Below are 14,531 nucleotides of genomic sequence, written 5' to 3'. Positions count from 1 at the left end.
AATAAGGGCTTCCCCAACACTCCACTATCTTCATGTGACTCTGCATTTGCTAAAATTTGCTTGTCTTCATGAGGTTTTTTTTTTTTACAAAAATATGTAAAATGATTGACACAATCCTAATTTAAAATTCAAATAAATAGCAAGAAGAATGAATGATCTGTAGGAGGATAAATGGAGGAGCAATCAGGAATTCTGAGATAAAGGTAACGATAATAAAATTCCCAGCTACATGAACGTTCTTGGGAAAGTTTACTCTGACCGAATGTCAGATTTTAATGTGTATACACTGAAAATTCCAGACAAGCATAATTATGTTTCAAGAGTTTATGAATGTTCCACTTTGCCCTTGATGAAAGTAGGTAGTGGGAAAATGACTTTTATATCCAAGTAATTTCTCTCTTTGTTAGTTTAATGCCACTGTGAATTTCCTTATTCTAGCTTTTATAAAAGTCTTAAATTATTTCCTTTAAGTATCCTCAATAAAATATTGTACACCCTAAGAACGCATTTTCTACATTTATTATGAAAAGAAGTCCCGATTTTTCTGCTGATCTGATAATACTGGCAACACAGTCAGGAACTTTAGGCTGAATTATGGGCATCCAAAATTTCTTTGTTGACTGATTATTCACCATTACTTTACTGTCTTCACACTTATTTTCTAAATTCAAAACAATAGCAAAATTAGAATGTCCCCACTCACTAGGATGAAGTTGGCCTGTGTCTCACTAACACAAATTTGGGACTATGGAATTGGGTTTTATATTAACCTAAAGAGAGGCATAAATCTACTGCTTCTTTTTTCTTTACATTTCAGTTATACTTCCTAGTGTTCCAACTGGCTCCATATTGCATAATAATTTTGAAAATGTGTTTTGAAAGGCAACCCAGATTTTATTCATGGATTTTTGAAATAAATCAATAAAAGTGAGCTTCTTGTATGTTTCATAGTACTACCAAACATGGGACACTTTTTCTACTTTATTCAATAGTCATAGATTTGCATTTGAAATAAAAACATATTTCTACACATATTTTAGTCACCATGTTAAAAACAAAAATCATGAATATAAAACATAAACAATAGAGATTTATGATCAATTGTTGTGTCATCAACCCAAATGTGGGTCTTCCTAAGATTTTCAAAACTTGTTATTGCGGTCTCCCGTAGGTCATTCTACTCTTTAAGACTTGCACTTTCTGTCTTCTGTAACTTTTCACATGCTGTTCCCCCACCTCAGTTTTCTTCCCAAACTTGCCACCTGTCCAGAAACCTCAGGACCCAGTTCAAATACTCCATTCTCTGTGAAATCTTTTCTGATTTTTGACCCTTAGCCCACTGCTGGGCAGATTAGCCATTTATTTCTCTGTTACCAAACATTGCAAGTTGAAAACTTCTTCATCTTAGTTCTTATTTCATAAAATTGCATAGATTATTTATGAAAGTATAAACTCCTTGAGGGCAGCCACAGTGTATTTATCTCAGCATCCTCAGTGTATATAGCACAGCGAAATGCTGCAAAATAATACTATATTTATCTGTTTTGCATATATTCATAGAAATGCCTTTGGAGAAGAAACATCAGTTGAAAAGTTATTAGTTGAATTTATTTCTCACTCTTATAAAAGTAATTAGAATATTTTGTTATTTTCTAGTTAAGTAATTTGAAGCAAGTTACATTCGTAGATATCTCAGCAAACAAGTTTGCCAGTGTCCCGATCTGTGTCCTGCGGATGTCTAATTTGCAGTGGTTGGATATCAGCAACAATAACCTGAATGACCTGCCACAAGATATAGACAGGTAGCTACTTGCATTCTGAAGGTGAGGTATATGAATTAGTTACTAACGCCTTAAACACTGTTAACATTTTAAACGTGCGTAACACAAGTGTTCTTCAAAATCAACTAATTTTCCAGAGTTTATTGTTTCCAGGAAGTTATAGAGTAAGACAAGTTACAGTCTGCATCACACACGTATATGTGTGTGTGCAGTTGAATACATCTTTATTGTCTTGGCGAGCTTTGATTTGCTTCAGTCTTCTGTAGAATGGCACCCTAACTTTCCTCCGCAGAAATAGGAAAGTAAATTTATTATGTATAGAATAGAAATATATCACTCTATGTTTAGAATATCAGTAAGGACAATTTTTATTAGTTTCATTTATTGGTTTATTATACATAATTTTTCAAACAAAAGTGGTATACTTAATAAGGTTTTCAAATTATATCCTTGTATATATTTCATGATTAAAAAATAATTATTACACAGAGTAATGTAAGATTGATTGATTGATTCATTCATTCCACCACTATTCTTAGGCTCCTGTATGGCAGGCCTGGAGAGTGGGCTGGGTTTAAAGTGGTGAATGAAACACAGTCTCTGGCCTCCTGGAATCTACAATCTTCTTTATAAAGAAGCATACGTGAGCTATCATGACACAGAGGCCAACAGTGGCGTAGGCCTGAATGCTGCCTCATATGACCTTTCTCTACTCCTGGTACATATGATGTGTATTGATGCTTTCTGGGTTTATGAGACTAAGGGAATTGTTTTAGTTTGAAACACAAGGGGAACTTTGTGAAATATTTGTGGGACTATTTAAGATTTTGCAAATGAATGAAAGGAAAAGTCTGGAGGGTGGTCACTGAGTTAGAATAAACTATAAACCAGAGTAAAACATATTTTGAAGCATTCGGCTCATTTCCTTTTCACACTGCAGTTTTCTTTATATTTTAAAGTTAGAAAACATGATGGGAGAAGAATAACTGTGCTTTAAAGATTTACACAAGGAAATATGTTGCCAAAATCTGTTTATTCTCACTTCAACTCTAGTATGATTTCTTTCCTGTGCTCTGTTAACCCTTAAAAATGCAGGAGACACTTAGAAGAAGGTTTGTACTGATTTTTGAGGCCCCGTCATCGCCTACTGAGTACTGTGCAATTGTATTATCCTGCTGCTGTCTCTGTGTCTTCAACTGGTGATTAAGTGAATAAAAACTAAAAAAAATTGTGTCACCTGGCATAAATTTGTTTAAAATTTAAAGTAAGTTTCTTCTCATAAAGGTCACACATATTAATAAATTAAATAGGGATTTCCTACTAAGTAATTTATTTGAATTCACGTTAGTTTTTTTAGCTGTGGAACAAAGTCCTCATGTTCTGAATCTTTTTACTTCTTAGGCTAGAAGAACTGCAGAGCTTTCTCTTGTATAAAAACAAGCTGACCTACCTTCCTTACGCCTTGCTTAACCTAAAGAAGCTCACCTTGTTAGTCGTCAGTGGGGACCATTTGGTGGAGCTCCCAACTGCCCTCTGTGACTCATCCACACCTTTAAAGTGAGTAGACCAGAGGTCCTAGTAGAGACACGTTCAGACACAGGTAAGGAGTGAGAAGCAGCCGGAGCCCATGTACCTGTCTCAGGAAACAGATTAGATGGTTCTTTTGCTCTGAGAATCTGCTCCCAGATTGCAGAAATTCTGATGACTTTTTACAGGATTTTGAAGTGGTTGGCCAATGGCACGAGGAGGTGGAGCTCAGAGGTCTTCTGGACAAATACTACTTGCTGGTTGAAGGCACAGCAGGCCATATGCCCAGGCCCCTGAGCTGCCGTTCAGTGCTCACTCTGCTGCTGGCCTGCAGGGGTCAGCAGCTGTTGAATGAATCCTTGGTTGCCTCACTCTTCTTTCAGTTGCCTTAAAGGAACCCACAAAACACCCAGAACTAAGAAAAATCATCCATGCAAATGTGATACAAACAGACTCCAATCTGGGCGAGAAACTGAATAGTCTTTCTTACCTTGGAAGTAGAATTGATAAGCCCCAGCTGCACCCTCCACTAAAATGACTCTGAGGCAGCTCATGGTTCCCTGGTAGCACATCACCTCTACCCTGAGGTCATTTTGGCCCATCCCCAGCAGCTTGGAGCCTCCCTGGAATCTTCACACGAGGCTGCTCTAGTAAGAGCCACTTTCTCTCTGTTGTCCAGAGATCCATCTGCCTTGAACACCAGTTGCTTGTTAAAACCACTGTTGGAGGGAATATTTTCCTGGAACTTCAAGTTCTCTGAGTGGTAAATGCTCTCTATAAGCACAGAGTTCAATCATTATCTTCCTGCACTTGCAATAAAATGTGTGGCAAATAAAGAAAGAGGTTAACTATTGGAAAGAGAGAGACCAAGTTCATGCCTCTGTAAGCACAAGATTAACAGTGGTGTAAGACATCTACCCCCTACCCCACCCCACTTCTTTCATCGGAATGGGTTTTCATTGTCCCTGGCTGTTAGGAATGTTGTCTGGATAAGAAGCCACTGGTGAGAGGGAGAGCAGGACCCCTCCCTAGAGCCCCTTCCAGATTCAGGCAACTTGGAACAATCAGAGCAAAACTGTCGCCTCATTAAAGTAATTTCAAATGATGTAATTGTAGGACTTAGAAATCGAAGAGACTCAGATAAAAGCTCTTTGAATTAATGAAAGTACAGTAAAAAGACTAGATATAAGTTTGCATAAAAAATTTAACAGCTTACTGCTTTCTTAGAAATAACCTGTAGAAAAATAATAAATGATGGCATTAATGGTAATAATTAAAAATACAAAATATCTAGGAAAATAGTTCTGTTATATGAAGGGACTAAAAAGTCTTCCCAAAGGATTTCAAAGATTTCTTGAATATTTGGAAAAGATATGCTGCATCTTTTCTGGATGAAAAGATGGTAGAGATATAATTTCTTCTATAAATTATACTTAAGTGTAATATAATTTCAATTGTAATTCCAATGGAATTTCTCTTTTGGAATTTGAAAAACAGATCTGAAAGTATATCTGGAGGGAAAAAGGCTAAGGACAGTAATAATTTTGGAAAGCAAGAGTAATGTGAAAGAACTTGATTTACTGAGAATTATAATGTGTTTAAAAAGGGTAATGATCAAAACGATGTGTTGCTGGGAAGTGATTTGTAGATAAATTATTGGAGCAGGATAGGTAGTCCTGAAATTGACCCTGATGCATGATCCAGGAATTTTCATAAGCCAGTGGGGCAGGTGTGAATGATTTAATACAGTATTGAGGAAATTGGCTAGTCAGAAAAACAGGTAAAGCCTGTTGTATACTTTATAGCATAAGATAGCTTTGTAAGCACATAGCTATATGTGCCATATATAGATAATGTCATAAATATATGGCAAATATAGCTTATAGAAAGAAATCTAGATCAAGCCTCAGTTAAATATAAAAAGGAACGTATAAAAGGAATTAGGAATGCCATGTTTACGATGGTCGATTGACCACATGTGTAACACCTCTCCCTCTTGAGAGCCCATTAAAGTGAGAGGAAAAAAGTTAAAAGTGTGGAAACCTACAGTGATGGAGGGAGCAGGAGAAGGCTTTCACAGAGTGAGAGATCTCGGAGGACGAATATGGAGTAATTGGGTAAAGGGCACAAAAAGTCATTATGATTTGTAACGATGAACATGCTAATAATATTGATTTGATCATCACATTCTGTACACAAATACTGATAGTCTACTCTGTACCCCATAAATATGTATAAAAAATAAAAGGACGAGAGATCTCACCACACTTATGGGAGACATAAAGCAGACAGAACAGCGGTGACTGATGAAATAAGACGAAACAAGCCAAAACCCAGTGTGTGAGTCTGTTTCCATTGCTTGTAACAAATACCTGTAACTAGATAATTTATAAGAAAATGAAATTTGCTGCTTATAGTTTCAGAGGCTGGGAAATCCAAAGTCCAGGGAACCCATCTGGTGAGGTTCTTCTTTGGTGGTGGCTTTACAGCAGTTCAGGGGTCTCACATGGCAGAAAATGGCAGAGCAGAGAGACAGATAGTTCTTCATTCACTCTCCTTTTTAAGCCCTCAGAACCACGCCCCTCACTACCATTATTAATCCATTCACTGTGGCATGCTCTTACAATCTAGTCACCTCTTCAAGGCCCCACCTTTCAATTACCATAATAGGATTTCCCATCCTCATTACACTGTCACAGTGGGGACTAAGTTTTGGGGGAACATCAATCCATAGCACCTACTGAACAGCCAAGGAGATACCCAGTCTGCCCTGAAGAACTCTGAAGCTTGGTGGTCAGAAATTCCAAGTAGGTGCAAACAGAAACACAGTACTAAAAACAGAAGGAAAACTGGAAATATTTCGTATTAACAAGGCACCCTCCTCCCCCAATCTCTTCCTTGATTCCAGTGGGCAGACCACTTGGCACCAGTAGTCCCACCCCTAGACCAAAAGCTGGAGATTTCCTCTAGGGTGGGCATGCAGAAAAGGCTGCAGAGTTTTGTGTTTGGAGATTCCATAGGGACCTGCCAGCTCCTTGCCTGAGTGATCACCCACAGTGAAGCCGGTCCCTTGGCAAGCACTGCCACTTATACAGGGTGCCCAGCCAATGTTTTGTTGTCTCATTTTCAAACATGAAGGCATCACCAAGCCTTACCAGATAATTGTCACAAAAATGGAGATGTTACTTATTGATTTTCAATTTTACAATTGAACTGTGGGCAAGATAGGAAAGTTGGATATGGTTAAGATCAGAATGTAGATGGTAATTTTTTTAAAGTTTATTTATTAATATTATTTTTTTACATTCTATGATATTGTTGTGGAGCAGTTGGGGGGAACAGGAGAGGGGAAGGGGGAAGGAAATAGAACGGGAGAAGGAGGGAGGAGGAGGGGCAGGGTTGAGGCCTGTGGCATGCCCCTCATTCCTGCAGGGGAGACCAGGCTTCCAGTGGTATCTTGGTCATTGCTGGGTTGGGTGTAGATATCAGGGAGGCGTGGCTAAAGCCCTCGCTTCCCCACCGCCTCAGCTCAGGAGCCTGGGGTGCTTCTTGCAGCAACTTGGTTGTTGTTGCTGGGCTGGTTGTGGGTGTTGGGGGTGTGGCTGAGGCCCTTAGCCCCCCACTGCCCAGGCTTGGGAGAACCTGGGACGTTTCCTGTGGTGGCTCGGTGGTCAACACCGGGCTGGTTATGGGTATTGGGGGGGGCGCATGGCTGAGGCCCTCGGTCCCCCACCACCCCAGCTCAGGAGAGCCCAGGCACTTCATGCACTGGTTGTGGATATCGGGAGAGGGTGTGGCTGAGGCATCCCACCACCCCGGCTTGGGAAAGCCCAGGTGCTTTTTGCAGAGGCTCAGTGGTCATTGCTGGGGTGGTTGAGGGTGTCGAGGGTGTGTGGCCAAGGCCCTTGGCCTCCCACAGCTCTGGCTCGAGGGAGCCTGGGCACTTCCTGCAGCAGCTCAGTGGTCGTCACTGGGCTGGTTGTGGGTGTCGGGGTTGTGGCTGAGGCCCTCAGCTCCCTACCACCCTGGCTTGGGGGAGCCTGGGCACTGTCTGCAGTGGCTCGGTGGTCATTGCAGGGTGTCTGGGGGTATGGCTAAGGCCCCAGCCCTCCCTCCTCCCTGGCTTGGTAGCCTAGAAGAATTCCTATCCTCCTAGGATTTTTATGTGTTTATGGTGATGTGAGACCTCTACTAGTTAATATTAAACTTTGTCTCTGGTCTGTGGGTATTTTTTCTTCCAGTTCTGTGTTGGATTATTTGCTGTTCCTACCACTTAAACTCTGCACTGGAACTACTTTGTTGTCTTTGCTTACTTCTAAAATGGGGGAATTTCCTGTGGGTACCAGCACTCGAGCTCTGTGGTTGAGTTAAATTGTTGCTTTGCTGCTGATTCCCTGGGGAAGGCTTTTTATGCAGCTCAGGTTTTAATGGTTGACTTTATAGGTACTTCTGGCTCTAATGGGATCTAGTACAGCTGGGTTGTGTAGAAACTCTGATCTGGGCCTGAGTCTTTTCAGCAAACTGCACCCCCTGCAGTTCTATATTCCTGACCAGTCTCCACTGAGTGGTCCTGTGCTGATTGGGAGCAGATCAGCTGTCCTTGCTGTGCCCCAGTGTTCTCCCTGTGGGCCCATCTCCCCCACTGCCTGCACTCCAAACACTTCCCATGGTGTGGGCCATGTGCTAGTCCCTTGCGATGACTCACCAGCCTCTGAATGGCTCCTTTTTTTCAGCTGTTCTGGCTCCTCGCTCCTATGTGGGTCCATGGGAACCCTATTAATGGTCTTGCTGGCCGGGAGGCCACCAAGGCCCTCTTCTCCCCTGCCGCCTCCAAGCAACTTCATCCCAAGGGAACAGCAGAAGCTTTTGCCAGCTCCTGCTCCATGTGCTCAACAGCTGCAGCCTTGAAGCAGCTGGGGCTCAAAATGGTCGGAGCAGTTCTTTCTTTCTCTCACCATGGCTTCTCCTGCCTTCATGCCCTCTGTAGGTCTCTCCTCTTCCCCTGATCTCTAGTGGCCCCAGCTTGACTGTTGTTGCTTTTTTATAGTTGTAAATTGGTTGATTTGTGGGAGCGAGTGACACTGGTGACCGTCTACAGCACCATCTTGACCAGAAGCCCTGTAGATGGTAAAAATGTAACCATGACCTTAAAAATGTAAAAGTAAAAGTATGCAATGTCTGTGATATGCTTTCAGATGCATCAAAAAATAAGATGGCTGGATGTATGGCTGGTTGTATGGATAGACGTTGGATATGTGGTTAAGCAAGTACAGTAAAATGTTAAATGTGGAATCTACGGGGTGTGTACAGAAGTGTTCATTGTAATTTTTTTTTTAAGATTTTATTTATTTATTTATTTATTTTTGTGGCTGGCAGCTGGTAGGGGGATCCAAACCCTTGACCTTGGCGTTAAAACACTGTGCTCTAACTAACTGAGCTAACCAGCCAGCCCTATAAGTTTTTTTCTCTACTTTTCTGAATATTTGAAAATTTTCACAATAAAATGTTGAAAAGTAAAAGCATAAACAACAAAAACTGGGTGGCGGGGTGGGAAAGTTGGGGAACTAAAGAGTAGGGGAGACATACCTTCACTTGGTTGAATGATATGAAAGTATTTGTCCTAAGGCAAAAGATATTTTAAATAGATTAAGTGAAAATAGCGATTGACCATAAAAGAGATCACCCCTGGGATCCGAGTGTGACAAAGAGGAGGGTGAGACACTACTGCTTCTAAAAACAGTACCGTTACACTCTGCAAAATTTTAGATATGTACAGCGATTGCTTCAATAAAAAATCTGAAGAATGATAAAATATAGGCGTTTTTCCTATTTTTGGATAGAGAAGGATCATAAAAGTGAATTCAGTAAAAGAGATTATGAAGGAGAAGTTGAGTGGTCCTATGTACATTAAAAATTAAAACTTTTTTACTTTCTTCATATGAAGACATTAAATAAATTTGAAAGGAAAATGAACTGGAAATATTTATACTAACATACGACAAATATGTGGCTCATATCTTCCATATGTACAGCAGTCCTCTACAAACCGATGAGAGCGCGCTAACACCCTTGACAGCAGGGCCTATGATTACCACCGAAGGCTCTTCAAGAGATTTCCTATTTTGAATTGAAATAATTATATCATCTTTCACATCAAATCATCCTTAAAAATTGTGAAGATAGAAGAACAAATGCCATTTTAGTGTCTCTTCTTTAGCTTCTTTTTTTGTAGCAGGAGTCCATCTTTTAAATACCTCTTCTGTGGGGATTTTCTCTGAGTGCATCATTTTAAAGCTTGATATCACTAATTGAGAGTAATATGACACATTGCAAGATGACACATAGTTTTAAGGATCTGACTGACAGAAAGTGTTATTGCCCCTTCACGGCCTCATACCCTCTCTCCTCTGCCTATGACTAAGTAACTCTCACTTCCCTATCCGACCTCTGAACCATCTCTGCCTTAAGATGGCCTCCATAGTCTTGTTGGATTATTCCACAGTGGAATTCCACTCATGACACTAGTATCATTTGGTTAACTGTGACTTTCAAGAATAAGTGAGGACTTGGGATTTAATGCCACAGAGGTTATCTTCTTATGTGAGGAATTTTGCAGTTAAAAATGCACAGGTGAAATTGTGATATTTTCCATACTTTCTTGAATAGATTTGTAAACCTTATGGACAATCCTATTGATAATACTCAATGTCAAGATGCTGACGAAATGATGGAAAATGAACGGGATCGCCAACATTTTGATAAAGAAGTTATGAAAGCCTATATTGAAGATCTCAAAGAAAGAGGTGGGTTACTCATATGTAAAATTATTGAAAATGAATATACAGAATGCCACTAACCCATGCAACACATTTATTGACATAAGTCAAATTGAAAAAAAAAGTTAATTGGTTAGGAGGCAGGTTATTTACCACCATTTACCACCCCCACAAACCAAAATGATTTTCTTGAAATATCAGATTTTCCTAGTGTACTTGAGTGCTTGATACATCAATAACTATTTGACAGAGAGGCTGGGAAACATACACTTAAAATGTTAGGGTTGCGTTACTAACCACACCCAAGTTTTTAACTAATTAATATTGATAAAATAGTATTCTAAGTTAATGGAAAAATAAGATTCCATTTCAGAAATCCATTTAAATTCAACTTTTGAAAAAGTTGTATCATATAAATCAAGGAACACCTGTATGAAAATCACAAAAGAAAAAAACCATAAGAGGGCAGATTAGTGAATAGATGCATTTAGTTTTGGTTTTTCATAGGATGAAGATAATACAGAGAACACGAGAGGTCAAGTTCCTCAGGAAAGGGTGGGAAGGGTTTTTCCCAGAGCCAGATTCTGGTGGCTGTTTACAAAGGAGTCAGAGATCCCAGTGGTGTTCTGGAAGGCTTAGAGCCCCTTTCTGCCCATCATAAGCAGACATACACAGGAAAAAGGCATAAATTGGTCTTTGGTCTTCTATCCACCACCTCCTCTCTGGTTGTGGATGCCTGAGAGTTATCACTTAATTTTTCAGTTCTTTCGTAAGCTAAGTGCGGACCTGACAAAATGAGATGTCTTTGTGGATTTAGGGAGGAGGTAGCACTGGCCCCTGTGCCTTTGACAATGAGTGTCTGTGGGCAGGTTCCCTCAGTCACCCTCAGAAAATATCAGGTGCATGAGCATACTCCTCCCCCGGTAGTAGATGTATGACGATGATTAGTCACGTTAACATATTCAGAGATTTTGATGGCATTAATGAAAAATGCTATTTATTTGGCAAATTAAGAAAATGTTTCGACTAAATTAAGAAAATTTCTATACCGTTACCTCTAATCTACTTGGCTATCCCTAATCTCGAATGCTGAACTGTAAAGTAAGGCAAATCATAACTAAAGCCAAAATGTTTCATTATTTTAGTTATACTAAGTTTCCATTTATATTGTCAGAGCTAGGGCTCAGACCCTTCAAACCCATTGAACAGACTGGGTCACCAGATCTCTCACATGTCAGGCTGTGTAATTGGGAAAGATTCTGGGATCTGTTTGCAGATGACAGGAGCTCAGTCCTTAGCTTCCTCAGCGGCGGCAGCTCACAGGTCCAGTAGCTTACAGGTCCGGCAGTGGCAGTGGCCTTGCAGAGGGTCTGGTGGGCACTAGCAGCAGCAGCAGTAGTGGCCTCCCCAGGGCACCCCCGGGGGCATCCCGGGGGTGGAGGGCACCGTGGGTCAGAGCCACTCATCCTTTATACTTAAGTTCATAAGCCAGGACGCCTGGGTGCACATGTGCAATTATGTCAGACGAGAACCAAGGAATACCTGGGTGCATGTGCCTGTTTACATCAAAGGCTTGGCAAGATTCTGAACATCTGAAGGGCCCTGACCATTTTTCTATGTTTTCCCAAAAGAACTATTATGAAATAAATTAGAAATTTATGTTAAATGTGAAACTGGAATAACAGAACCATTTAATCATAATTTATCTTTGGGTTGTATAATTTTCCTCTTGTGAAAAACTTTATTGTTTTATTTTACTCATTTATTTATTCATAATTACATTTTAGTGCTGTTATGTAAACATACAAGGAAGAATTGGAGAAAATAGGCTTTAAGTTTTGGATCTATGTGGCCAGCATGAATAATTTGCTTTTAGAATTAATCTAAACAAAATAAATTCATTCATTATTATTTATAAATAAATTTATTTAAATAACTTATTAAATTATTAAATGTTTATAAAATAATTTGCTTTTAAAAATTAACTTTAGTGATGATAGATTTTGAATTCATTCATTTATTTCTAAATAATTGTAATAATTTTATCTTTCACATATTCATATTAGGTTGAACTACATGATATTGCTAATATTCGGCTGGTTTTGACCTACAAAAATGGCAATTTAGTTTGGTTCAACCTACATATGATCAGGCATTTGCTCTGACTTTTTAAAAATCTCTGTTTTCTTTTCTTTATCAGGGTGTCTTCCCTCTTTTTCTCCTTCCCCATCAGACCAGTGTCTGAGTCAATCATAGAGTTCATGACTATCAGGAAGGAAAGGTAGAGTTAGTCAGTCCACGTGGGCCTACAACCTCATGTGATTCAAGAGTGGCGAAGAGGAGAAGCCCTCACTGGTCCCCAGACTTTAGTAAACAAGAATCACCTGGGGCCTCACCATTAGGGTTTTTGACTCATCAAGATGAGTGCATTTCTAACAAGTTCCCAGGTGATGTTGATGCCGTTGGTCTGAGAACCTATAGGGAAAAGGTGGGAAAATGGTCAGGGCCCCTCAAATGTTCAGAATCTTGCTGAGCATTTGATGTGAATATGCACGTGTGCCCAGGTGTCCTTGGTTACTATCTAATGTAGTTGCATATGGGCACACAGGTGTCCTGGGTTATGGACCTAAGTATAAAGAACTAACGGCTCTGATACATGACTGTTGAACTCTTTTACCTGCCACATGCCAGGCTGGGTCCCCAGACCCCTCACACGCAGGTCTATGAGCTAGGTAACCAGCAAAAATGTCCTTGGAGCTGTAGGTTCGAGAGTGTGGAGCAGACGCCCAAGGCAGTCAACACCAGCCAAGGTAGCAGCACCACGCATGTGCCCTAAGTCCACTCACACACAACTCGTTTACAAAGAATGTGCAGCACCACCACCAACTGGACCTAAGGCAAGAGGGCCTGATTAAATTATTCTGTTTTCCCAACAATGATGCTTCTTGGGATGCTCTGGGAGGCCACTAGGGTGGCTGCTCCTAGCTCTGAATAAAGCCTGTTAATTTTTACCCACAGCTACCAGGATCTTTTCCTATTACCTAGCTCGTGGACCTGTGTGTGAAGGGTTTGTGACCCAGTCTGTACAACGGGCTCGAGGGTTCTGTGAGCTTTAGCCCTAGCTTGACAGAACCACACTTTGGGAACCGTTGGTATAGACCATCCTTTGACAAAATTTGGCTCTGAAGGGAGAAGGGTGGGGCAGTAACTAGTGGGAAGGGCAAGGTTGAGGGGTTTATTTAGTAAGATTGTGCTTGGTTTAGGAACAGCCGAAACTTTTCTTATAAAATGCCTTCCCTTCCACCTGGTACCCACAGCCCAAGTCTTTGACCTTCTATTTCTATTTTGTGAACTTTTAGTGCTATAGGGTCCTACAGTTTCCAAGATCTTGAGGTAACTCTGTGAGTTGGTTGGAAAGATTGCAAAAAAATAAGAGTTAATGATTCTATCTTAGATCTAAATATTTCCAAAGCTTCACTACACATTTGTGATGGCTGACTTAATGGTGATAAATGATTGTTTACACCTATACATTTTCTCTATATTTAAAACATGAATTAGCGATAATTTGTGTGTTGACATAGGCCGTGGCATGTAGTTACACTTGATAATAAAATTGTGGATGGTTGAGTATATTTTTTCCTTTTGTTACAGAATCCGTTCCCAGCTATACCACCAAGGTATCATTTAGCCTTCAACTTTGATGTCATCCATCAGAAGACTGCAAAATCTCATTATCTTGTGGAGCTTTAAATCTTTGTGCTATGGATCATGTCATATAGGATTAATGGCTTGTACTTAAGGACACAGTCTAGAAACCACTGTCACAGTTGTTAAGAAAAATGATTTTCAAATTTCAAAGCTATGAATACCTCCCTCCATGGGCTAGAGAAGTAATGTTAGTTTATATTTTGATATTTACAGCTTCATTTGCATATACTTGTTTCCAAGTAATGCATGTTTAATATTTTAGAAAATTTATTATTTTAAAAATTATAACTTAAAGACCAAATCCTGAAGTTGAGTGCATTGTTTTCAGGAATCAAGGATAAAGGGATTGTGAAAAGGGGTTGAGAAGATGTAAATTGGACTAGTTGGATGAGAGTTTATTTTATTATTTTGAAAGAGTTTTATAGCATTATTTCTTTTACGGCAAATAATTTTCCTTGGGTTTATACAGACTGCTATTTCTATATGTTTTAAATTATATTTTGAATTCACTAATTTAAAGTCTCAGGAGAGACTTTAGGTATAATCTGGGCCTTGAAGGTAGGAAGAAGGGCTGGAATGTCTGCCCATGCATTGGGCATAGGATGCTCAGATGTGCAGGTAGCCCTCGTTGAGGAAGTGTGGGCCTGGTTGGTCATGGGAAGCCTTGAATGGCCTGTATGGATGGCCATCCTGTCCTGAGTGGCCACCTTGGGGGTTCCAGGACCCACCTCAGGGT

At 40.1% G+C, this 14,531-nt stretch overlaps 1 protein-coding gene across 1 annotated transcript in view; it reads left to right on the top strand.

Annotated features, from left to right (window-relative positions):
• LRRC2 (leucine rich repeat containing 2) overlaps positions 1–14,096 on the top strand; it is a 45,839-nt gene extending 31,743 nt beyond the window's left edge. Inside the window, exons 6-9 of the mRNA XM_063113710.1 lie at positions 1,657–1,802; positions 3,183–3,338; positions 9,975–10,111; positions 13,739–14,096. Coding sequence (XP_062969780.1) covers positions 1,657–1,802; positions 3,183–3,338; positions 9,975–10,111; positions 13,739–13,788 — 489 coding nt within the window. The 3' untranslated portion in view covers positions 13,789–14,096. The remainder of the gene's footprint in view (positions 1–1,656; positions 1,803–3,182; positions 3,339–9,974; positions 10,112–13,738) is intronic.
• Positions 14,097–14,531: the final 435 nt, after the last annotated feature.

Source organism: Cynocephalus volans, chromosome 11 (genome assembly GCF_027409185.1).
Source record: "Cynocephalus volans isolate mCynVol1 chromosome 11, mCynVol1.pri, whole genome shotgun sequence".
NCBI classification, from domain to species: Eukaryota; Metazoa; Chordata; class Mammalia; order Dermoptera; family Cynocephalidae; genus Cynocephalus; species Cynocephalus volans.
This window is presented reverse-complemented; position numbering and strand designations above follow the sequence as displayed.